The sequence below is a fragment of the Myotis nattereri genome (assembly GCF_964212035.1).
Source record: "Myotis nattereri genome assembly, chromosome: 18".
In the NCBI taxonomy this organism is placed as follows: domain Eukaryota; kingdom Metazoa; phylum Chordata; class Mammalia; order Chiroptera; family Vespertilionidae; genus Myotis; species Myotis nattereri.
Genome location: NC_138093.1, coordinates 28,624,363 through 28,648,161, shown reverse-complemented (window position 1 = coordinate 28,648,161; position 23,799 = coordinate 28,624,363). Strand labels below are relative to the sequence as shown.

Sequence of the window (23,799 nt, the reverse complement as noted above, 5' to 3'; positions counted from 1 at the left end):
AAAAAAATTCCTCTTCCTAACCTGCTTGTTTTATTTGCTTGCTTACTTTGAAAGATTCATTTAGAATTAAGTAGAAATTGAAACAATTTGTATAGTATATTTCTTACTTTATTTTGCTATCTTACTTTCTTCCTCGGTATTTTGATGGTCTTACTTTTCTGATCTAATTTTATTTAACCGTGGTTTCCTTTGCTAATAAAATGAGGTTGGAAAGGTAAGAGGAAATGTGACTATGATACTAGATTTTTGTGGTCAAAAGCCAAGAAACTGAGTATACATAACTTTACCCTTTTGCCCTTTGGTGTTATTGTTCTTGTAGAAAGGAAAATCAGGCAGCGCATGAGACAGTACAATGTGATAGATGATGTGAAGGTTATAGTGACAAGACACGGGAGAGCTGACAAAAGATTTCTGACAGCATTTCCTTTCTTTTGTGATTAGCTGCATAAACCAGAAAAAATGTTAAACTTGATATTTGTTTATTAATTTCAATGGACTACAGTGACACCATTTAAGGAAGTAAATTTTCATTGAAATACATAAAATATTTAAAAATTATTTTAGAAATCTCATAAAATATATATATATTTCTCAGAACAGTGGATAATTTTGTAGATTGCTGGAAAAGATTTTGATTTTGAAGTACTGTGTACAGTTGAAATGTCATAGAAATGAAGAGATTTCCACTAGGTCCAGTGAATCTCATTGCAGATTATGCATTTAATGAAATCTATTGTTTTTAAGGAGCAAAAATTAATTCTATCTTTCTGTATCTATCTATCTATTCTAATTTGAGGCATAATTGACATAACATTAGTTTCAGTTGTACAACATAATGATTAGGTGTTTGTATTCCTAGTTGACCCTTGAACAACATGGGTTTGCATTGCACAGGTCCACTTATATGCAGATTTTTTTTTTAGTAAATATACAGTTTCCCTTCATCTCCCATGTTGTTGTTTTTTAAACATATTTTTATTGATTTTAGAGAGGAAGGGACAGGGAGAGAGAGAGATAGAAACATCAATGATGAGAGAGAATCACCGATTGGCTGCCTCCTGCACACCCCCTATTGGGGATCAAGCTCGCAACCCAGGCATGTGCCCTTGACTGGAATTGAACCCGGGACCTTTCAGTCTGCAGGCTGACGCTCTATCCACTGAGCCAAATAGGCTAGGGCCATCTCCCATGTTTTGCAATATGCGTTTAACCAACTGCATATTGAAAACAGTATTTTTGATTGGAGGATGCAAAGAGCTGACTGTATGCTTTGTTCTTTGCCATATGAGACTTGAGCATCCGTGGATTTTAGTATTTGTGGGGGATACTGGAACCAATCCCTCGAGGATACTGAGGGACTGTAGTTAAGTTTTTTGGGGAGTCAAAAGTTATATGTGTATTTTCAACTGTATGGGGTTGGAGTTGGGGGCCCAACATTGTTCAAGGGTCAACTGTATCACAAAATGATCACCACATTAAGTCTGCTTAATATTTGTCACCATACATAGTTATAGATTTTTTTCTTGTGATGAAAACTTTTAAGATCTACTCTTAGCAACTTTCAGATATGCAGTACAGTATTATTAAGTATAGTTGCCATGCTGTACATTACATTCCTATGTCTTATTTCTTTTATAACAGGAAGTTTGTACCTCAAAATTAGTTCTTTATGGGCATTCTGAGGATTTAAAAAAAACAAAACCCTGAAAACAGAATATTTTATTGACAGGGTGCCAAAGTTGTGTCTAAAGCTGATTTAAAATTTGAGTTTAGCTGCCAGTAACATGGTTTTACCCTAACTTTATTTGATATGAAATAAACAATTTGAGTCTATAATAGGGGTTGACAACGTATAGCCTGTGGGCCAAATCTGGCCTGCCACCTGTTTTTATATGACCTAAATGCTAAGAATGGTCTTTATATTTTATTTTTTAAATATATTTTTATTGGTTTCAGAGAGGAAGGGAGAGGGAGAGAGAGATAGAAACATCAGTGATGAGAGAGAATCATTGATTGGCTGCCTCCTGCATGCCCCGCACTGAGGATCGAGTCCACAACCCGGGCATGTGCCCTTGGCCGCAATGGAACCTGGTACCCTTCAGTCTGCAGGCTGACGCTGTATCCACTGAGCCAAACCGGCTAGGGCTGGTTTTTATATTTTAAATGGTTGACAAAATTCAAAAGAATATTTTTTGGCATGTTCACTGATGACACAGAAACAATGGTGGGTAAAACTAGTGTGCCAGAGCATGAATCAAAAGAGCGACACCAGCCAGTAACTGAAAGCATTGACACACTTGTAGTAATGCCAGTGCTGAGTGTCCTTGATAAAGCACAAAAACTCAATTTCATTAAACCTCAACCTTCGGGTACATGCCTTTGTTGATATTTTGTGTGACGGAATGGAACTATACACAAAGCACTTCTGCATACTGAACTACCATGGTTGTCTTAGGGAAAAGTTCTTGTGCAGTTGCTTGAGCCATAAACTAGTTCCTTTTTTTTCTTGGAACACCATATTTACTTGAAAGGATGTTTAACAGACAAACTGTCATTATTCAACTTGGGAATTTGGCACATATTTTTTTGAAAGTAAACGAAGTGAGCTGATACTTGAAGGAGAAAATAACTGACAGCATGTGTTGCCACTGATACAATTCAGGTTTGCAACCTACAATTAGAATTTTGGAGAACTTGTATCTTCCACTTTGAGCTTGACAGTTTTCCAATACTTAAAGAATTTTCTGGTGAAATTGGTGGTGATAATAACAAATTCGGTTTTGGTGGTGATATTATAATATGAAATTTGTCATCACTTTATCTATGTAGCTCTGGAAACCAGTATTTTCAAAATGACCAATGTGTGATGTTACAGACTTACGATGGATAAAAAGATCCATCCTGTGTGTAAGACAGACCAATGGATTTGTGTGTAACAAAACAAATTTCATTCATAACCCGTGGCCATAGACAATAGGGTGTGCAGGCCTAGGGTGGGGGTAGGCTAGAAGGGGTCAGTGGGGGGAAAAGAGGGACATATGTAATACTTTCAACAATAAAAATTAACAAAATATACAAACAAAAACAAATTTCGTTGATAAGAATTTATGTTATGTTCTACATGGCAACTAAGCTTTAAGAAACAACCACTTAATCAAGTTTTGTTGTAGTATTAAAAGATAGTCTCCACAATTATTTAAAAAGGCTACTAAAATATTTGCCCCATTTTCAATTATATATCTATGTGACATTTTATTCAAATCTTTCAACCAGAACAACATCTGACAACAGATTGGGTGCAGAGAACAGATATGAGGATCTAACCATCTTTTGTTAACAAGATTTGCAGAAATGTAAAACAGTGCCACTTCTCTAAATATTTTTTGTTTTGGAAAATAAAATTTTTAAAAATAAAAATCATGTTAACTTGTAATGGGCTTTAATGTTTAATTAAAAAAATTGTCGGTTTTTTAAATATTAAGATTGGTAAATATTTATAAAGTCCACATAGAATCTCTTTGAGGTTATCAGTCATTTTTGAGAATGTAAAGGGAGGTTTTAAAACCAAAAAGTTTAGTAACTGTTATTGTACATCATGCTTATTTACCATGAAGTCAGTTATATGAAGTGGGAGAAGTAATTTTCATTACTAAAAATTTTAGCAGCACCTATTTTTCATTTTCTGTTAGAAAACTAAGATACAAATATAGACCAAAACTTTCTCCAAAAGCTGTGAAAGTGTCTGAAACAAAGATTTCTAATAATTCAGTTCTTTATTTTATTTTAAAATTTTTTTAAATATATTTTTTAAAATATATTTTTATTGATTCCCGAGAGGAAGGAAGAGTGAGAGATAGAGAAATCAATGATGAGAGAGAATCATTGATTGGCCGCCTCCTGCACACTCCCCACCTGATATGGATGGTGACCTAAAAACACATTTCTGGGAATATATTGTCTAAATAGTTAAATAATTATTATATAATTGCTAGAGTTGTAATTTAATGATAGTCTATTATGCTTCATATGTATTAACTTTGTTCTCGTAATGCCCTGCATAATAAGTAAAACTGTTAAGTAATTTGCTGTTGGTCACACAATAAGTTTCAAGAGCTGGGTTTCTAAACTTCTTTTGTACTTACTCTAAAGCTCTTACTCTTTTCCCTTCATCTTAATATTATTGTCCATAGCAGCTGTGTGTGCAAGCATGCGCTTGCTAAAAATGGTTTGCAAGATCTTGTGCTAAAGGCTCTTTTTGACAACAAGGCTAGATAAAAACTTAACTTCAGTTTTAGTTTGATAATTAAGGCAAGGAGATGTTCTTCCAGAGCTGTTGAGTGACAGTGCAAAAATGAATGAACTGCCCTCGCAGGGTGGTTCAGTTGGTTGGGGCATCGTCTTCTACACCAAAAGGTTGCAGGTTCTATTCCCAGTCAGGGCACATACCTGGGTTGTGGGTTCAATCCCTGGTCTGGGTGCATAGGGGAGGCAGCCAATTGATGTTTCTGTCACATCTTTCTGTCTGTCTCTCCCACATCCTCTTTCTCTAAAAATCAATAAACATATCCTTGGGTGAGGATTAAAAAATAAAAAATACAGATATTGGAAAAAAATGAATGAACTATACTAAAACAAATTGCTAGACACTGACTTCATCAGTAAATATAGCCTTCCTAATTGACTTTGATAGATGAAAAAATTAATAGCATGATTTGTATTGTTTCGGTTGATTCTCAATTTAATGTTTACTATTATGATTGTATTTCCAGGCTTCTCCAGTGACAGTGACCTGATATCTCTTACTGTCGATGTGGATTCCCTTGCTGAGTTAGATGATGGAATGGCTTCCAATCAAAATTCTCCCACTAGAACTTTTGGTCTCAATCTTCCTTCGGATCCTTCAGCACTAGGGGCTGTTGCTTATGACAGTGAGCAGAACAAGACAGAAGAACGGGAAAATCGTAGCCTCTTTCCTGGCAGTTTAAAATCCAAGCTTGGCAAGAGAAATTATTTGGAGAAAGCAGGAGAATTCATAAAGCTGGCTTTAAAGAAGGAAGAAGAAGATGACTATGAAGCTGCTTCTGATTTTTATAGGAAGGGAGTTGACTTACTTCTAGAAGGTGTACAAGGTACAGTTTTATGTATATTAATGTTTCTTTTGTTGATATCTGGAAAAACATGTATACATATAACTATTTGTCTTATATATAATCCTCTAAAGAAAAAAAAAGACTGAAAATGAGAAATACTGAAGATTAAATGGCCTAAATATGGATATCTCCTGGTTACATGACAGTATCAGATACACTTAACTCTCTGCTTTGATAAATTAAGCAACAAAATAGGATTGAAAAAATAAGTCTCTGAGTCTCTATTATGAATAATAATGTGTGTTTTCTCTGATATGGCCAATGGTCACTAGCCTTCACCTCTCGTAGGAGTGTTCACAGCGATTCTTTAGTGCACCTACTCTCAATGGCCTGAAGAGAGGAGATGAAATGGGCTTTTAAACTAAGAGTGTAAAAGGTCCTTGGATTTGCCTACTATTTTGTTCTTCGTTAGTTGCAGTAAATTCTCAGCTAATGCATGAGAGTGATTCAGGGCATGTAGAGTTGAATGTTGTTGAATGTCTATAAGTAGAAGTTACCTTTTTTTTTTTTTTAAGCATCAGTTTTTGTTTAATTATTTGCATTTTCCTTATAGAACCAGAGTGAAGCATGCTGCAGTTAGTTACATGACTTCCTGGACACAATAATCTAAGGTTGATGAGACCTTCTTCCAGTGGTTTTCTTTCCAGAAAATTACCATCTTCACTATTTTTTGTGTGTGATCTTTGACTTGTTAGTACCATTCAGATTACTACCATCTCCTGTATTACTAACACTTCCCCTGCCCTCACTGTGCCTGTGTCCTGTAGTCCAGAAGCATTCTGCTGTACTCTTCCTAGAGTATAACCTTCATTCTTTTAATGTGGTGTAAAGATGAATGCTTGGCTGCATGGAGTGGAAGAGGAAACGTGTGTAGTGGTATCCTAACTGCTTTTTAACTGATTTTGACTAAGTTTCTTGTTTTTATTCTTCACTCTCCCGTCCACAGCTACTTAGAGCCACCAGCTCCCGAACTTTGGGAGAGATTTAGTGCCATGTCAGTCGGGCAGCTTTCTGGAGTTTCCCCAAGTCTGTAACCACTCACCCATCTCCTTGCTGGCTTCTAAAATTGTGTTGCTGCTATCTTTTCTCTCAGTCTCTTTGTCCTTGTAGGATTTTGCCTTAAAAATAATTATTTTACAGCCATGTTAATGGAGTTTCAGGAAGGAGCATTTCTCTTGGTTTGACTGATAATATATGTCATTTTAATACAAACTTGGTTTTCTAATAGTTTCATTATCTGTTGGAGTGTTTTTTGTTTTGTTTTTTTGCTAGTGGAGCATTCTGGTCTTAAAGATCTACTCATATTTCTTTGTCTTAACTGTTATTTTGGGTTGGGGGTTTAAAATAGGGATGAGTTGCAAATAATTGGCTCTGATATTTTTCTCTTCTTTTTGGATAATTTTTGTGATAAAACATCACTAGTGTCTAATTGACATAGATAAAATACATCAGTGTGATTCTTTTGTCTAAAAGTTATTTGCATTTAACTCTAGAACACTTCATAATGTTACCACTTGATGGCACCAGAAAAATAAAAATCTTTGCTTCAAAATAAGAATTATAAATGCATATCAGCAAATAAAAACTACATCATTTAATTAGTTACTTTGTAATTATGGTGGTGAATTATTTTTCCACTAGAACTAGACCTCTATCTTAAGGATTGCTATTATTTAAACATTTTTCCTATTTAACATACACCTTTCTGAAACCACAATAGCCATTACTGCCCTGGATTGTTTTTTGTTGTTAATGTGCCATCAAATCCAAAAAGTTATAATAAACTAATTGCTTATAGACTTACATTGTTTATTCATAATGTGATCAATTTTTGTTCATACAGACTGTAGAACTATAATCACAGAATTCTAATTTTTAACCACTGTGTAAAATAACCTCTGTTTCAGTCCTCATGGTTACACATTTAATTGTGTGTCAAATGTAATGTAAGAGCAGTACTTCTGGTTCATGGATTATATTTATTTTAAAAATGTTTTTTAATCCTCATCTGAGGATAAATGTTTATTGATTTTAGAGAGAGAGGAAGGAAGAAAGAGAGAGAAATATTGATTAGTGAGAGAAACATTGATTGGTTGCCTCCCATATGTGCCGTGACTGGGGATCGAACCTTCAACCTGGTATGTGTCCTGACCAGGAATCTAACTAGCAGCCTTTTGGTATATAGGACGATGCTTCAACCAGCTGAGCCACTGGGCCAGGGGATTATATTTAAAAGTATCAGTCTCCTCCTAACAGACACATGGACATTATTTAAAAAAACTTTTCCCCCAGTTTAATCGACATGATTGACATATAATATCTAATTAAAGATATACAACATAATGATTTGATATATGTATATATTGTGCAAACACTGCCAGCTAATTTTAGTTAACACCTATCACTTCACATAGTTATACATTTTTTCTTGTGGTGAGAACTTTTAAGATCTACTTTCTTAGCAACTTTGATATACAATACAGTATTGTTAACTATAGTCACCATGTTTTACATTACATCTCCAGGACTTATTTATCTTATAATCAAAGTTTGTAACTTTTGACCACTTTCACCCATTTCACCTACCCTCCACTCCCTGCCTCACAACCACCAATATGTTCTCTGTTTCTATGAGTTTAGTTCTTTTTAGATCCCACATATAAAAGATCAGATAGCATTTGTCTGACTTGCTTCATATTTCACTTAGCATAATGCCCCTAAGTTCTACTTACACTGTTGCAAATGGCAGAATTTCCTTCATATTTATGGTTGAATAATATTCCATTGTGTGTGTGTATGTATACATATGTTTTCTTTATGCATTCATCTGTTGGTGGATATATGGGTTGTTTCCTTGGCTGTTGTAAATGCTGCAATAAACATGGGAGTGAAAATACCTCTTCAAGGTAGAGATTTTATTTCCTTTGGTTGTATACTTAGAAGTGCAATTGCTGGATTGTACTATATGGTAGTTCTATTTTAATTTTCTGAGGCTCTGCGATACTGTTTTTCATAGTGGCTGCACTAATTAACAATCTCACCAAGAGTATACAAGAGTTCCCTTTTCTCCACATCCTCTCAAATACTTGCTACCTATTGTCTTTTTTCGATAGCCATTCTAACAGGTATGATGCGATATCTCATTGTGGTTTTGATTTGGATTTCCCTGATGATTAGTGATGTTAAGTCCTTTTTCATCTTTGTCTTCTTTGGGAAAATGTCTTTTCTGTTCCTCTGCCCATTTTTTAAATTGGATTGTTTGTTGTTGTGCTATTAAGTTGTGTGTGTTCTTTTTTGAAATATATATTTTATTGATTTTTTACAGAGAGGATGGGAGAAGGATAGAGAGTTAGAAACATCAATGAGAGAGAAACATTGATCAGCTGCCTCCTGCACACCTCCTACTGGGGATGTGCCCACAACCAAGGTACATGCCCTTGACCGGAACCAAACCTGGGACCCTTTAGTCCGCAGGCCAATGCTCTATCCCCTGAGCCAAACCGATTAGGGCAAGTTGCGTGTGTTCTTTATATATTTTGGACATTAACCTCTTATCAGATATATGACTTGCAAATGTTGTCTCTCATTTGGTAGGTTGCCTTTTCATTTGATGGTGTCCTTTGCTGGGTAGAGCTTTTTAGTTTGATATTGTCTCACTCACTTTTGCTTTTGTTGCTTTTGCTTTAGGTGTCAAATTCAAAAAATCATTGCCAAGGCTGATGCCAAGCAGCTTACTCCCTTCCCTTATGTTTTCTTCTCAGGTCTTATGTTCAAATCTTTAATCCATTTTGAGTTGATTTTTTTCTATGGTAATAAGGTATGGATCTCGTGTCATCCTTTTGCATGTGGCTGTTCGTTTTCCCCAGCCCTGTTTAATAAAGAGGCTGTCCTTTCTCTAGTGTATATTCTTGGCTTCTTTGTCATAAATTAATTAACCATAGGTGGGGGTTTATTTCTGAGCTTTCTGTTTTGTTCCATTGACCTGTGTGTCTGGTTTTATGTCATTATCATAGTTTTGTAACAGAGTTTGAAATCAGGAAATGTGATACCTCCAAGCTTTGTTGTTCTTTCTCAAGATTGTTTTGGGGTCTTTTGTTGTTCCATACACATTTTAGGATTGTTTTTTCTACTTTTCTGAAAAAAATGCCATTGGAATTTTGATAGGGATTGCTTTGAATCTGTATGTTGCTTTGGGTAGTATGCACATATTAAACAATATTAATGATTCTAATTCATGAGCATGGAATATCTTTCCATTTATTTTTGTCTCAGTGTATTCCACTCATGATTTGTAGTTTTCAGGGTACTGATCTTTCACCTCTTTGGTTAAATTTACTCCCAGGTATTTTATTCTTTGGGTGTAATTGTAAATGGGATTATTTTTAAACTTTCTCTTGCTGATAGTTTGTTATTAGTGTATAGAAACAAAATTGATTTTTGTATATTGATTTTGTATCCCAAAACTGTACTGAATTTGTTTATTAGTTCTAACAGTTTTTTTGGTAGAGTCTAGCATTATCTATATGTATTTGTAATATGTCATCTGCAAATAGAGACAGTTTTATTTCTTCCTTTCTGACTTGGATGCCTTTTACCGTATTTCTTTTTCTTGCCTAATTGCTCTGGCTAGGACTTCCCAGTACTATGTTAAATAAAATGGCAAAAGTGGGAATACTTGTCTTGTTCCTGATTTTAGAGGAAAAGCTTTCAACTTATCACCACTGAGTGTGATGTTGAGTATAATGGATATTATTCTTTGAATTGGGGGAAATGAAGCTGACTTGACATTTATGAGCAGAAGAGATGTTTCCTTGGGGAATGTTTGCTTTAATGTGGCAGAACTGTTATTGAAACATCACCCTAACCAGTAATACCTATGAGCCATTTTAATTTAACTCTTGCTATAAGTTTGTAATCTGTGACCTTGGTTTGGATTGCCATACTTTATAATAAAGTCAGTATTTCTGGGTATCTGATAATTCAGAGAAAGATATCTTCAAGAGCTAAGTAGGAGTGCTTTTTATACAGGTGGCAAATGTTACTCTACAAATTACTCATCCTAACTAAACTATTCATCCGAAAGGAGTTTATTTGGGTTGTTGTATTTCTGATTAAGAGGGCATGATGTTTTTTATACTTAACTCGTGTTTACACAGCTGCGACTAGATGCAAAATACAATAGCAACAGTCTGTTTGGCCATCCAGCAGAGAAAAAGCATACCCTGATAGTGGTAACTTTGAATTCTCCTTTTGAATCTGACACTTTTCTTATTCAGTCAGTCTAGAAATGGCGCTTAAAATTAAGGTTTTAAGTCCTCAGGTCTTCATGGATTTAAGAGAGAAAATCCAGAAGTTCAGATTGAAGAAATCAACTTGAATCTTTGAAGAGCATATTTCAGTGCATGTCTTTTCACTTCTGCCTTGTTTGTATATTTCTGTAAGTGGCTGGTGTGATTGATCTGTATTCTCAGTGTGGAGTTACTGGAATAATTGTGATAATGTAGAGTGGCAAAAGGATGCCATAAAGCTATTAATGAAATGTTTGACAATAATTTATTATTTATTACATGCCTGTTACTGTACAAGGGGGTTTTCCTAATATTATTTTTAATCCTCAGAACAAGCCTGTAAGCTGAACTATGGCTGATCATGCTGGACTTTGTCTTAGGACACCAAAATTTAGACGGTTCAAACATTTAATATAACGATTTTGAAAGCTTGGCACCTAGTTAGCAAGAATAATTATTTAAAACAGGAAGCTACCAGATGGTGAGCATTGTTAGTAACATCCATCTGTGGGCTACATTGTGAAGGATAGAGTTGATTTGAGATCTGGTTTTGTTTGTTCTAGGTGTGAAAGTTGCCGGTTTACTATGTTTATAAGGTAGCTACTGTAATCCTCATTTTACAGGTGGAGAAAACTAAGACTTAAGGAAAGTAAGCAATTTGCTCAATGACACAAGCCAGTAAGAGTTTCAGCCAGTATTTAAGTCTAAGTCTTTCTGAGTTCAAATCTTGTCTTCTTTCCATTATGCCATGCTACTTCCCACACATTTGTCCCCTAATTAGATTAGTGTTCATTTTAAAATGGAGAAACAACAAGTCTTCTAGTATCTAATATTTTAAATTTTATTTTGAATAATCATTCTTTTTCTTTCTACCCACTTGTTTGTTTGCTCATTCAACCATCTATCCGTCCAGTTGACCATTCAAAAAGTTTTTATTGCTTAGATATACCAGGTGCTGTAATAGTGAATATAAAATATTTCTTTTGTAAAAATATAAAATAAAATTGAGTGATGGCCCTTCAAAATGAGATCCTCTCCTTTGTTCTTCTCCCTTTCCTTCCCCTACCCTTTCTTATTGTTTTTTAAATATATTTTTATTGGTTTCAGAGAGGAAGGGAGAGAGAGAGAGAGATAGAAACATCAGTGATGAGAGAGAATCATTGATTGGCTGCCTCCTGCACACCCCCTACTGGGGATCGGGCCACAACCCAGGCATGTGCCCTTGAGCGGAATCGAACCTAGGACCCTTCAGTCCTTAGGCCGACGTTCTATCCACTGAGCCAAACCAGCTAGGGCTCCTCTACCCTTTCTACCTCCTGCATACATTATGTCTCTCAAAATGAAAAAGAGTTCCTGGGTGTTATGTAATTGTTTTTGACAGTCTTGTTGATATTTTTGTCCAGTAAACTGTTCCTAGTACTACGCCTCAGCTAAGAGATACAAACAATCTTCTGCAGTTTTCATCCTGGTAAATGCTATAATAAGCAATACCAAGCTATGTTTTTATAGTTTATGCCATCCCTAGTTACATGTGTGCTAGACACTCAGGGATGTCCAGACATATTTCAAAAACTGACCTAATGTGCTGAGGTACTACATCAATCTGGGTCACTTACTGGGTCTTGACTATTCTTCCTCTTCCCACTTAGACTAGCTGAGAATTGTAGGGTTGGTTCTAGAACATGTCCAGACCCTATAAATGTGGTTAGTTCCTGTACACGCATAATAACATATACCGAAGTGCTTTTAAAAGCAGTTTTGGGCCCTAGCAGGTTTGGCTCAGTGGATAGAGCATCGGCCTGTGGACTGTAGGGTCTTGGGTTTGATTCCGGCTAAGGGCACATGCCCGGGTTGCAGGCTCAATCCCCAGTAGGGGGCGTGCAGGAGGCAGCCGACCGGTGATTCCCTCTCATCATTGATGCTTTCTATCTCTCTCCCCCTCTCCCTTCCTCTCTGAAATGAATCAAAATATATTGGAAAAAGCAAAAAGCAGTTTTGGCTTATTTCTTTGAATGAATTACTCAAATAGTAGGAAACCCAAAGGATCAACTTGTTTGCTTTAGAATGGATGAATATATGAGAAAGATAGTGGTGAGTTTGTGTTTCACAAAGGGAAACAAGTCACTTTTTTTTAATTGCTGAATTTCAGAAATGAGAATGTGTAACTTTAAAAATATTGACCTTTATTGATCTTTTTAAAAAAACTTTGATATATACACATACATATATACTAGAGGCCCGGTGCACAAAAATTTGTGCATTGGGGGTGGGGGGAGAGTCCCTCAGCCTGGCCTGTGCCCTCTCGCAGTCTGGGACCCCTCGGGAGATAATGACCTGCTGGGTTAGGCCTGCTCCCAGGTGGCAGAGGGCAGGCCCAATCCCTAGGTGCAGCCCCTGGTCGGGCTCAGAGCAGGGCTGATTGGGGAGTTGGGGCGCCGCCCCCTGTCACACTCAAGGCAGGGTCGATGGGCAGGTTGCGGCGCCACCCCGTCACGCACAGAGCAGGGCCAATCGGGGTTGGGGCGCTGCCCCCTGTCACGCACAGAGCAGGGCTGATCAGGGGGTTGGGGAGCTCCCCTCTGTCACTCACAGAGTAGGGCCAATAGGGGAGTTGGGGCACCGCACCCTGTCACACACAGAGCAGGGCGGATCAGGGGGTTGGGGTGCCGCACCCTGTCACACTCAGGGCAGGGCTGACGGGGAGGTTATGGCTCTACCCCGTCACACACGCAGCAGGGCCCGTGGGGGGCGGTTGGGGCGTCACCCTCTATCACCCACAGAGCAGGGCCGATCAGGGGGTTGGGGCGCCGCCACTGTCAAACTCAGGGCAGGGCCGATGGGGAGGTTATGGCTCTACCCCGTCACACACAGAACAGGGCCCGGGGGGTAGGGGGGAACGGTTGGGGCGCCGCACCCTGTCACACACACAGCCGCAGGGCAATCGGGGTTGGGGAGCTCCCCGCTATCAGGCACAGAGCAGGGCTCATCAGGGGGTTGGGGCGCCTTCCCCTGTCATGGACAGAGCAGGGTGGATAGGGAGGTTGTGGCCCCGCCCCCTGTCACTCTGATCGCGGTGCTGGGAGGCCTTGCGGCTCCGCTGATCCCAGTGCTGGGAGGCATATTACCCTTTTACTATATAGGATAGAGGGGTGGTGCACGGTTGGGGGCCGGCTGGTTTGCCCTGAAGGGTGTCCTGGATCAGGGTGGGGGGTCCCCACTGGGGTGCCTGGCCAGCCTGGGTAAGGGGATGATGGCTGTTTGCAGCTGGTCACACACCCTTCAGGGTGGGGGTCCCCACTGGGGTGCCTGGCCAGTCTGGGTGAGGGGCTGAGGGCTGTTTTGAGGCTGGCAGGTGACTGAAGCCCCCAACCACTCCTTTTTTTCTTTTTCTTTTTTTATTCTGGGCCAGCTTTAGCTCTGAGGCCCCAGCTCTTAGGCCTCCGCTGCTGAAAGCAGGCTTCTGGCTTTGTTTACCTTCTGTATTTGAAACAATGTTGCGATCCTGCTGGCTGAAGCCCAGCGACTAAAGCAGGTTTCTGGGGTTTTGTTTAGCTTCTATATTTGTAACATAGTTGCTTAGAGTTGCAGCGCAGAGGCCGGCAGCGGCAGGGGGGGAACGTTGGAGTCCTCCGTCACTGAAGCAAGCAAGCCTTATGTTCGCTTTAAGCTGCCTGGCTGCCGGCTGCCATCTTGGCTGGCAGTTAATTTGTATATCACCCTGATTAGCCAATGGGAAGGTTAGCGGTCGTACACTAATTACCATGTTTCTCTTTTATTAGATAGGATACACACACACACATATTTATTTCCTATTTAACTGGTTTCTGCTTCTTCCCCTCTTTCTTTATTCATAGTTTGCTCTTCATTTTTTTAGATCTGTATCTTAAGAGGTAAAAACTTAGGTTATTGATTTGAGATCTTTTCAGCATAGGTATTTAAAGATATAATGTTCTTCTAAACACTGCTTTCGTTACAGCCTATAAATTTTGATAGGTTGTTTACATTTTCTTCCCCCCCCACATGTTAGCCACTTTAATATAAAATGTGATCAAAACTCAATTACAAGAGTTCAAAAGGGCATAAAAAACCAATGTTTCCATTTTATTACAAGTTTTAAAATCTGGGAGCAGTTGTTTCTTTTTAAAGTATATGCTAATTTCAGCCCAGGGTTAATATTGTACAACCAAAGAATGACTACAGGGCAACATCAATGCAACAAACAAGTAAAATGTACAAACCCGAGTCATAAACTTACTACATAGATCTCACCATGACAGGGGAGAGCCAGAAAAACTGATGCTTCAGTTAAATGTGGAAGAAACCCTGCCTTCCGTGAGGGGAAACATGCAAACAGTTCTGCTTTGGGAAATTTGCATAGAAATAGAAAATGCTAGAGCTTTCACGGCAAATGAAATTGCCAAGCCTCAACATGTTCAAGGCAACCCAAGGAGCAGCAAATGCTGAATTGGAGCCAAGGTAGGACTCCAACATCTAATTTCCAGACAAAGTGAGTGGTGCCCCAAGTGAAGCCCTGTTACTACGTTTCAATTTTCTGTTCAATCCATACTGTAGAGCAAGGGTCCTCAAACTGCGGCCCGCCGAAAACATTTATCCGGCCCGCAGGGTGTTTTTGCCGCCCCTGTGTGCATAGGAATTTGTTCATAGTTTTTTTTTAAACTATAGTCTGGCACTCCAATGGTCTGAGGGACAGTGAACTGGCCCCCTGTTTAAAAAGTTTGAGGACCCCTGCTGTAGAGATACAAGGAAAACCACCAATTTGGTTCCCAGGTTTTATTCAAGAACTCATACAAAATTTGCCAGATAAATGAGCTTTGATCCTCATCTTCCTCCTCTTCTTCATCCTGGTTTATCTGGAAGTAACGCAATTAGTAACTCTCTTTGCTGTTAGCAACTATGTGCAACCAGTCACGTAGGTTATTCTTCTTCAAATAGTAGTATTTTTTTGTGAGATATTTCAAATACCTTTTGGAAAAAGGCATCTTAGACGTTACAGTGATCTTACTCTTGCTTCTTTCAATGGTTACAACCCCTCTGCCGAGATTCCCAGCTTTTCCATTCACTTTGATTCTCTCCTGAAGAAAGTGCTCAAAGTTGGCAGCGTCCATGATTCTATCTTCTATGGGGTGGGTGCAGTCAAATCCACAACCTGCTTCTTTTTTTGCCCCACTTTGCCACGAGCTTTTTCACAGGTGCTAGTGCGGCTGCAGAGGCAGAAAGGCTGTTTACATTTTCATTAAGTTTGAAATACTTGCTAATTTCCAGTGTGGTTTCCTTTTTGAGCCATGGGTTACTTAGAAATTTTTTCTTTAATTTTCAGCCGAAACCGGTTTGGCTCAGTGGATAGAGCGTCAGCCTGCGGACTGAAAGGTCCCAGGTTCGATTCCGGTCATGGGCATGTACCTGGGTTGTGGGCACATCCCCAGTAGGAGATGTGCAGGAGGCAGCTGATCGATGTTTCTCTCTCATCAATGTTTCTAGCTATCTATCTCTCTCCCTTGCTCTCTGTACAAAATCAATAAAATATATTAAAAAAAAAAGAAATTTTTTCTTTAATTTTCAAATATTTGTAAATTTCCCAAATTTTATTTTGTTGTTGATTTCTAGTTTAAATTTTCATGTAGTTGGTGAATATATCTAAATTTCTTTAAATTTATTGGAACTCGTTTTGTGGCCTACCACATAATCTATCTTGGAGAATGTGTATTCTGGTGTTTTTTTTTTTTTTTAAAGATATTTTTATTGAATTTCAGAGAAGAAGGGAGAGGGAGAGAGAGATAGAAACATCAATGATGAAAGAGAATCATTGATCAGCTGCCTCCTGCACATCCCCCACCGGGGATTGAGCCTGCAACCCAGGCATGTGCCCTTGACTGGAATCGAATCTGAGACCCTTCAGTCCACAAGCCACGGCTCTATCCCCTGAGCCAAACCAACTAGGGCATATTCTGGTGTTTTTAAGTGGAGTATTCTGTAGATACCAGTTAATTTAGGTTGGTTGGTATTGTTTCTCAGGTCTTCTACATCATTGTTGATTTTCTGTCTTTGTTTTAGCAATTATTGAGACAATTGTAACTAATGTTGAGTTGTCTTTTCCTCCCTTTATTTCTGTCAGTTTTTGCTTCATTTGTTTTAGAACACTTATTAAATACTTGCATATTTATAACATATCTTCTTAATTAAGTTAACTTTTTAACAATATAAAGTGTGTTTTTTCTGTAGTAACATTTATTTTTCTTGAAATCTGTTTTGATGGATATTAGTATAGCTGTTACACCTCTCTTATTATTACCTTTTTTATGATATATTTTTCCATCCTTTTACTTTCAACCTATTTATTTCTTTGAATCAAAGTTTGTTTTCTGCAGACAGGATATATAGTTGGATCCTTTTATAAAAAATCCAGTGTTATGCACTGGCTGGGTGACTCGGTTGGAGTGTTGTAGATTTGATTCCCAGTAAGGTTGTGTACTGGAGTTGATTGATGTTTCTCTCCCACATCAGTGTTTATCTCTCTCCCTCTCCCTCTCCCTTTCTCTCTAAAATCAATAAAAAAGCAAAGAAACATATCCTCAGGTGAGGATTTAAAAAAGGAATAAGAAAGAAAAGTAGCGACTGAAGCAAAGTTTCTATATATTACTAGAATTAAGGTAGTTTTACTCTGAAATAAAATGTTTTGAGTTAAAAAGCTTATTATTACAATCTTCAGAAAAGATACCATGGAAAGAAGAAACTAAAGTCCAGCCTTTAGGAATGTCCATTTGAGGACAATTATTAATATGCAATATTATTATCCTATATAATAAAGAGCTAATATGCTAATTATACCAAACAGCAGAATGACCGTCCGGACAACCTTCCGGACAAAATTGGGGCTGCGAGGCGCTGCGAGGGGCTGTGAGGGGCTGTGAGGGGCTGTGAGGGGCTGCGAGGGCCGGCCGATGTTGCGTGGGCCGGCCATGGCAGCCGGGGCTGCGAGGGCTGAGCCTTTTGCCAGAATTTCATGCATCGGGCCTCTAGTATAATAATAGTCATAATTATAATATTTCATGTAGTTAGAACTCAAGCAGGATAAATTGAATTATGAAACTGTATTTTGGACAGGATTTGGTTCTTCATTCATTGGTCTCATGTCAAAGATATATGTGTTTGGTGGGTTTAGATGGAATGGGTATTATACATTAACAATAGTAATGAACCTTTGAGCCTTCTAAACTTCTGATACCCAGGAGGCTTAGCCTACTGCAGCCGATTGACTTATGTGCTGTATTTTCTGCAGGATTACAACTGAAGAAAGAAAGTCTGGCTGAATCACTTGCTGGCATATGTTTCTTGAATTGTTGACTATTTTGGTGTCAACTCTTAGGTTGAGAGTTTCATGTTAAATGCCAAAAATGTTTACTACAAAATATAACTTGGAAGAGAGAACCACTTTCTTGCTTTTGCAAAAAGCTAGGTGAAGCATTGCTGTGTGGGGTAAAGTAGCTGTGGAGTTTTTTATTCGGATTGTATGAACAGTAAACAGAGCATCTAAAATAACCACTTGCACATTGCAACAAACACATCATCATTTGCTTAAAAAGAGTTATAATTACAGTTGACGAAGCATGGACACCATAAAAAATGCATTAGTTTGGCCTGACACATTAATTACCTGTTTTTGCAGATGTTTTTATGTATTGTTGTGTGAACAGTTTACAAAATAATTACAGGAAAGTCATATGGAAAATAAACTAAGTGGGTGGTTTCTCATTTAAATATTTTCATTCATGTGAATTTGTGTGAGGCACAGCTGCTCTATAGCAAAAGCAGAGAGATGGATGAGGATTCTCGAAGAGTGTTTTATTAGATGGGCTCTGTCATCAGTATCACCACATTTTTCTATGTTTAGCAACACAGTTTCGAAACATTAAAATGAGAGGGTTGGTTTAATCTCTATGATTACTGAAAAAACCTTGATTCTGATCAGAGGAAATGGAGTTATCTCAGCATTTTAGAATAAACCAAAGGTAACTAAAACTCCCTACGTGGAAGACTACTGCTCCTTTAGTGCTAGCAAGTTATTAGACACTGCAAAAGTTAATCATTATTATTGTTATTTTTAAAATTAATCTGAGAGGGAGACACACACACACAGAGAAACATCAGTGTGAGAGAGATATATGAATTAGTTGCTTCCCGGAGGCACCCGAGGGGATCGAACCCGAAACCTAGGTATGTACCCTGAGATTCAAGCCCAGAGACCTTCCCATGCATGGGATGACACTCCAACCAACTGAGTGACACCACCAGAGCTTGTAATTACTTGAGTTACATGGTTTTATATAATATACCTTAAATTAAATCTTAATAATTAAACATTGAGTCTTGTATATAAAATGCACCGAAGTTCAGCGTCTTCTCTTTTAGGAAGTTTTGACAACATCTGCTTTTCCTCAGAAACTTACTGTGTTGCTATTAGTGGTCTCAAAATGTGTTTCATTTTGAAAAAATGTGTTATTTTGAAAAATAACCAGATCATTGTATAGTCATATTGTATTTTTGCAAACGATTAAGAAACACATTTCCCAAGATTGTAATTATCAAACAAAAAGAGTTCATAGACTTAACTCTATTTTACACAATACTTTTTAATTAATTAGAATATCTGTGCTTATTTTCCTCATTGGTACTGTTCTGACAGTTTTTCATAAAATGAAATCAAAATGTAGATCTTTTTTTTGTTTAACCATGCCACTTGTATATTCTGTTCCACTCTATTCCTTTTTTATGCATTTGACTTATTACACAAATGATAAAGACAATAATTACACACATTTTCTGATATTAATTTTATGTAACTATTGTTTAAGTTAGAGAAAGAGATAATTGGCACATCTCTAGATATGAAGGTATTGTTATCTGACCATGTAATATTGGTGCAAAATCATTCATTTAGTTTTCCATTAATTTTTTCAATAAAATTTTATTGAACCTCTTCTATATGTAATGTTCTATGACAGCATTGAAATTACTAAACATTGAGATGACTATATGTCTGGAACATTATGCTCAGTAACTGAGGCATCTCTCTGAAAAGGGGTAGGAATAAGTGGTATGAAAACTTCCCTTTGCTGGCTGACTTAAAGAAAGCCAACTGCTGGGGAGGATTTCCTTTGTTATTCAGAAATGGGCTCCTCTGAGAGTATTGCTTGACACATTCTTTGAATTGTTTAAATGCAGACACAAAGGAAGATGGGATGGGTGGAGTCTTCTAATTCTGGTATTCACTAAGTCAATTTAATGTTTAAGGTGGAGCTGCATTAGAAGAATATATGAAAATTTTAGTATTGAGAAGATTAACTGCTTAGTAATTCTGTTGGTCACTTTATATCCTCTCAAAGGAAAAATATATGATTCAGTACACAACATCGAGGAAAACAGTTGTTGGACTTTAGAGTCTTCCACAGATTTGCTACTACTTGTCTTAAGATGGTTCTCTTGCCCAGCTGATGTTGCTCAGTGGTTGAATGTGTCCCATGCAGCAAGAGGTTACCAATTATATTTCTGGTCAGAGCACATGCCGGGATTGTGGGCTTGATCCCCAGTAGGGGGCATGTAGGAGGCAGCTGATTGATGTTTCTATCTCTTTCTCTCCTTTCCTCTATCTCTAAAAAGTAATTAATATATTCATACATATATATACACATGTATATATATGTATATATATGTATATATTTATATTTTATTTTTTTAAAGATGTCTCTCTCATAGCCAGTGAAAGAATGAGCACAAGTCTTGGTGGGGGTTAGAGGCTTTTCATATTTACTTGTGTGGCAGATAAAAAAATTATTGTTTGTGGAGGTGTTACTTTTTATTTTATATCATAAGGTAAAATTTTAGTTCCCTGTTTTTAATTCTTTATTCCTTTTCCTTCATTATATCTCTAGCTTTTAAAAATATTTATTTATTTATTTGAGAGAGAGAGAGATAGAGAGAGAGAGAGGGAAAGAGAAAGAGAAAGAGAGGTAAATTTTGACTTGTTGTTCACCTTATTTAGGCATTCATTGGTTGATTCTTGTATGTGCCCTAACTGGTGATTGAACCTACAGCCATGGTGTATCAGGATGACCCTCTAACCAACTGAGCTACCTGGCCAGAGTCTTAAAAATCTTTTTATCTTGCCCTTGCTGGTTTGGCTCAGTGGATATACCATCGGCCTGAGGACTGAGGGGTCCTGGGTTCGATTCCAGTCAAGGACACGTGCCCGGATTGCAGTCTCCTTCCCCGGTGGGGGGCGTGCAGGAGGCAGCCAATCCATGATTCTCTCTCATCATGGATATTTCTCTCTCCCTCCCTCCTTCTTTCTTCCTCTCTGAAATCAATTAAAAAAATATTAAAAAAATCTTTTTATCTTAATCTTTTAGAAGCCATTTGATTCAGTGGTTCTCAACCTTCTGGCCCTTTAAAACAGTTCCTCATGTTGTGACCCCCAACCATAAAATTACTTTCGTTGCTACTTCATAACTGTAATTTTGCTACTGTTATGAACCGTAATGTAAATATCTGATATGCAGGATGGTCTTAGGCGACCCCTGTGAAAGGGTCGTTCGATCACCAAAAGGGTCACGTCCCACAGGTTGAGAACCGCTGGATTAGAACATAAAGGACTCTTAGGGGTTTATTTATTTATTTATTTACCGACAAGAGTTTGTCATAAAGAGACTGGCCACACAGTGTTGTTTTGAAGAGATTGATTAATTGTTTGGGTACTCCCGTTTAAAATTGCAAAACAAAGGAAAAAAGGTTAGGGAGCAGAAAGAAATTGTTGCATCTAAGAGAAGGCTGTCTCTGTGGGCATTTAGTACTCTATGACCTAATGATGTGTCCGTGTTCATTTAGTATTATTGGTGGTAGAAAACAGTCATAATTGAGGTAATGCGTGGTTATGAATTTTATTATGACTTTGGCTTTTACTATTCTTCGGTGATTCTTTTGACTTGTGGGGGTCACGTAACTTGGTTTTGTGAAAACATTTATGGGGGGTTGGTTAAATGCAAATGGAGCAGACTCCCTGGCTCACCGGGCTTGTGCTGTACACAGAGAGGCTCGTGCCTCCAGAGTTGTAGACGTGTAGGACAATAAATCACTGTTCTCTCAAGGTTTCCTTTTGTTGTCGAAACACTTAGCATAAGCCAGAAAGGTAGGCTATACCTGAAAAGAACAAAATACCAGTAACTACAATAAATCAGCACTTAAAAAATATAACCACCAAGGCCATCTCAAATACGCATATTCTTTCATCTGACTAAAGTTGTAAAAAAAAAAAATATGAAAGGGAAGTGCCGACAAACAACGCTCCAACAGACTTAGGTTGATTTGGATGTTCTTTCTAATGTGATAAATCTGAATGGAGCTACGTGTGCTTGACCAAGAGTACAGTGGCACAGGGCCTTATTAGAGAGGGTTTGTGGGGTAGAACTTGAGATAAGAACATAAGATGTGACTGAATAGAGTCTTATGTGGAGATTAAAATCAAGTGCAGTTAAAATACTTTTAAAGATTCCTTAAAATTTGCCATGACATACAGATGTTGATATACTGTCACTGAAGAGCTCTAATGTGGCCAGTTCCTCCAGCATTGATTTTATTTTGTTGAACCAGTGATGAGGCATTAGCTGTGTTCAAACAGAATTGGAAAGACGACTTTTTATTCTAGTTTGTGCAGCTGATTTTCATTAGTTCTATGAGTAAGAATGCCTCTTTGTTGTTTTTTTTTTGTGAGTAAATGAGCAGAGGCCTTTGTTTTATTTTTTTTGTTAATCCTCACCCGAGGATATTTTTCAATTGATTTTCAGAGAGAGTGGACAGGAGCGGGAGAGACAGCGAGAGAAACATCGATGTGAGAGAGACATCGATTGGTTGTCTCCTGCATGTGCCCTGACAGGCCGGGGATGGAGCCTGCAACCTAGGTGCATGCCCTTGCCTGGAATTGAACCTGAGACCCTTCAGTTCACAGGCCGACGCTCTATCCATTGAGCAAAACTGGCTAGGGCAAAGGCCTTTGTTTTACAAGGAAATCCTTGGGTAAGGATGTTTGAGAGACCAGTTTTTCTCTGAAAGGCCCATTCTCTTTTACACAGTGTGAAATTCATAACTCTTTGCAGCTCTCATTTTCCTGTGTGTTTGTCTGTCATCCTCAGTCTCTCCTCTCTGATTCTTCTGCTCTGCTATGTTGTCTGATAGGCTCCTGCCTCAAGTCCTATGTTTATTTTCTCTTCATTTTTGTTTCCGTACTCATCTGTACTTGTCCTGTGCTCTGTGTTTTATTGTTGTTGTTGTTCTGCTCAGTAACAGAAGAAGAATGTCATTCAAATTCAGTTACCTGAAGTGTGATGTCATAAGAACTGGTTTAGGTTTAGGTTCTTATATTAACTTTGCAACTGAGAAAGGCATTTTATATCCCTGAACCTTAGTTTCTTTAGTGATAAAAGGAAGATAACATATCTCCTGAAAATAGAAATTGATATAGTGAAGGAGTGCCAAATCTTGGTGGTTTCTTGGTAAGTTAGAATTTCATGGTTCTGTTATCTATAGACTTTGTCTTCTATAAAACTTCTCTTAGTAAGTCAGAGTTGGCACTCTGAGAAATGCAGGACAGGCAACCCAGTGTTTCTAAAAATTTCAGCGACAACTTTGGTAGTTTTCCTCAGTTTTGTTTGGCTGCATTCTCTTCCTTTCACACAGCACACTCAGCTCCCTCTATCAGTCCTCTCTCCTGATCAGAAATTGATAAAGTATAGAGTAAAGATATACAGGCTGGCACAGTATATGCACAGTATACAGGTGACATATTTTGTGGTGCACCAGAACTTGTTGACAGAAAAGTTAGTATGTTATGGGAGCAGATTTCAATTCTGAATGCCGAAACCCAGTGGAAAATTTTGCTGTATTTGAATAACAGAAATGCAGAGAAACTTATTGAAGGTAGTGGTTTATCTTTAAGTAGAATGTAAAATATATATCCATTTTTAAGAGCATTTATTGCCCCAGCCAGATTGGCTCAGTGGATAGAGTGTCATCCTGCAGATTGAAGGGTTCTAGGTTTGATTCTAGTCAAGAGAGAGTACCTTGATTGCAGGCTCGATCCCCAGCTTGGGGTGCATGTGGGAGGCAGTCAGTCAGTGTGTCTCTCTCAAATTGATATTTCTCTCTCTTTGTCTCTCCCCCTCCCTTCCACTCTCTCTAAAAATGAATGGAAAAATATCCTGGGGTGAGGATTAACAACAACAACAACAAGCATTTATGAAGTGTCTACATGAATATATTACTGAAAAAATAACAGTCACATGACCTAGTGTGAA

At 38.0% G+C, this 23,799-nt stretch overlaps 1 protein-coding gene and 1 pseudogene across 2 annotated transcripts in view; one reads left to right on the top strand and one right to left on the bottom strand.

Moving 5' to 3' along the window:
- Positions 1–23,799, top strand: part of RPS6KC1 (ribosomal protein S6 kinase C1) — a 134,571-nt gene that overhangs the window by 36,959 nt on the left and 73,813 nt on the right. Inside the window, exon 6 of the mRNA XM_081112762.1 lies at positions 4,770–5,129. Within this exon, the coding sequence (XP_080968888.1) occupies positions 4,770–5,129 (360 nt within the window). The remainder of the gene's footprint in view (positions 1–4,769; positions 5,130–23,799) is intronic.
- LOC308534658 (large ribosomal subunit protein eL22-like) lies at positions 5,426–20,551 on the bottom strand (annotated as a pseudogene). The gene is made up of 3 exons: positions 20,546–20,551; positions 15,248–15,730; positions 5,426–5,480 (listed from the first exon to the last, which is right to left on the bottom strand). The product of its transcript is annotated as a large ribosomal subunit protein eL22-like (transcript).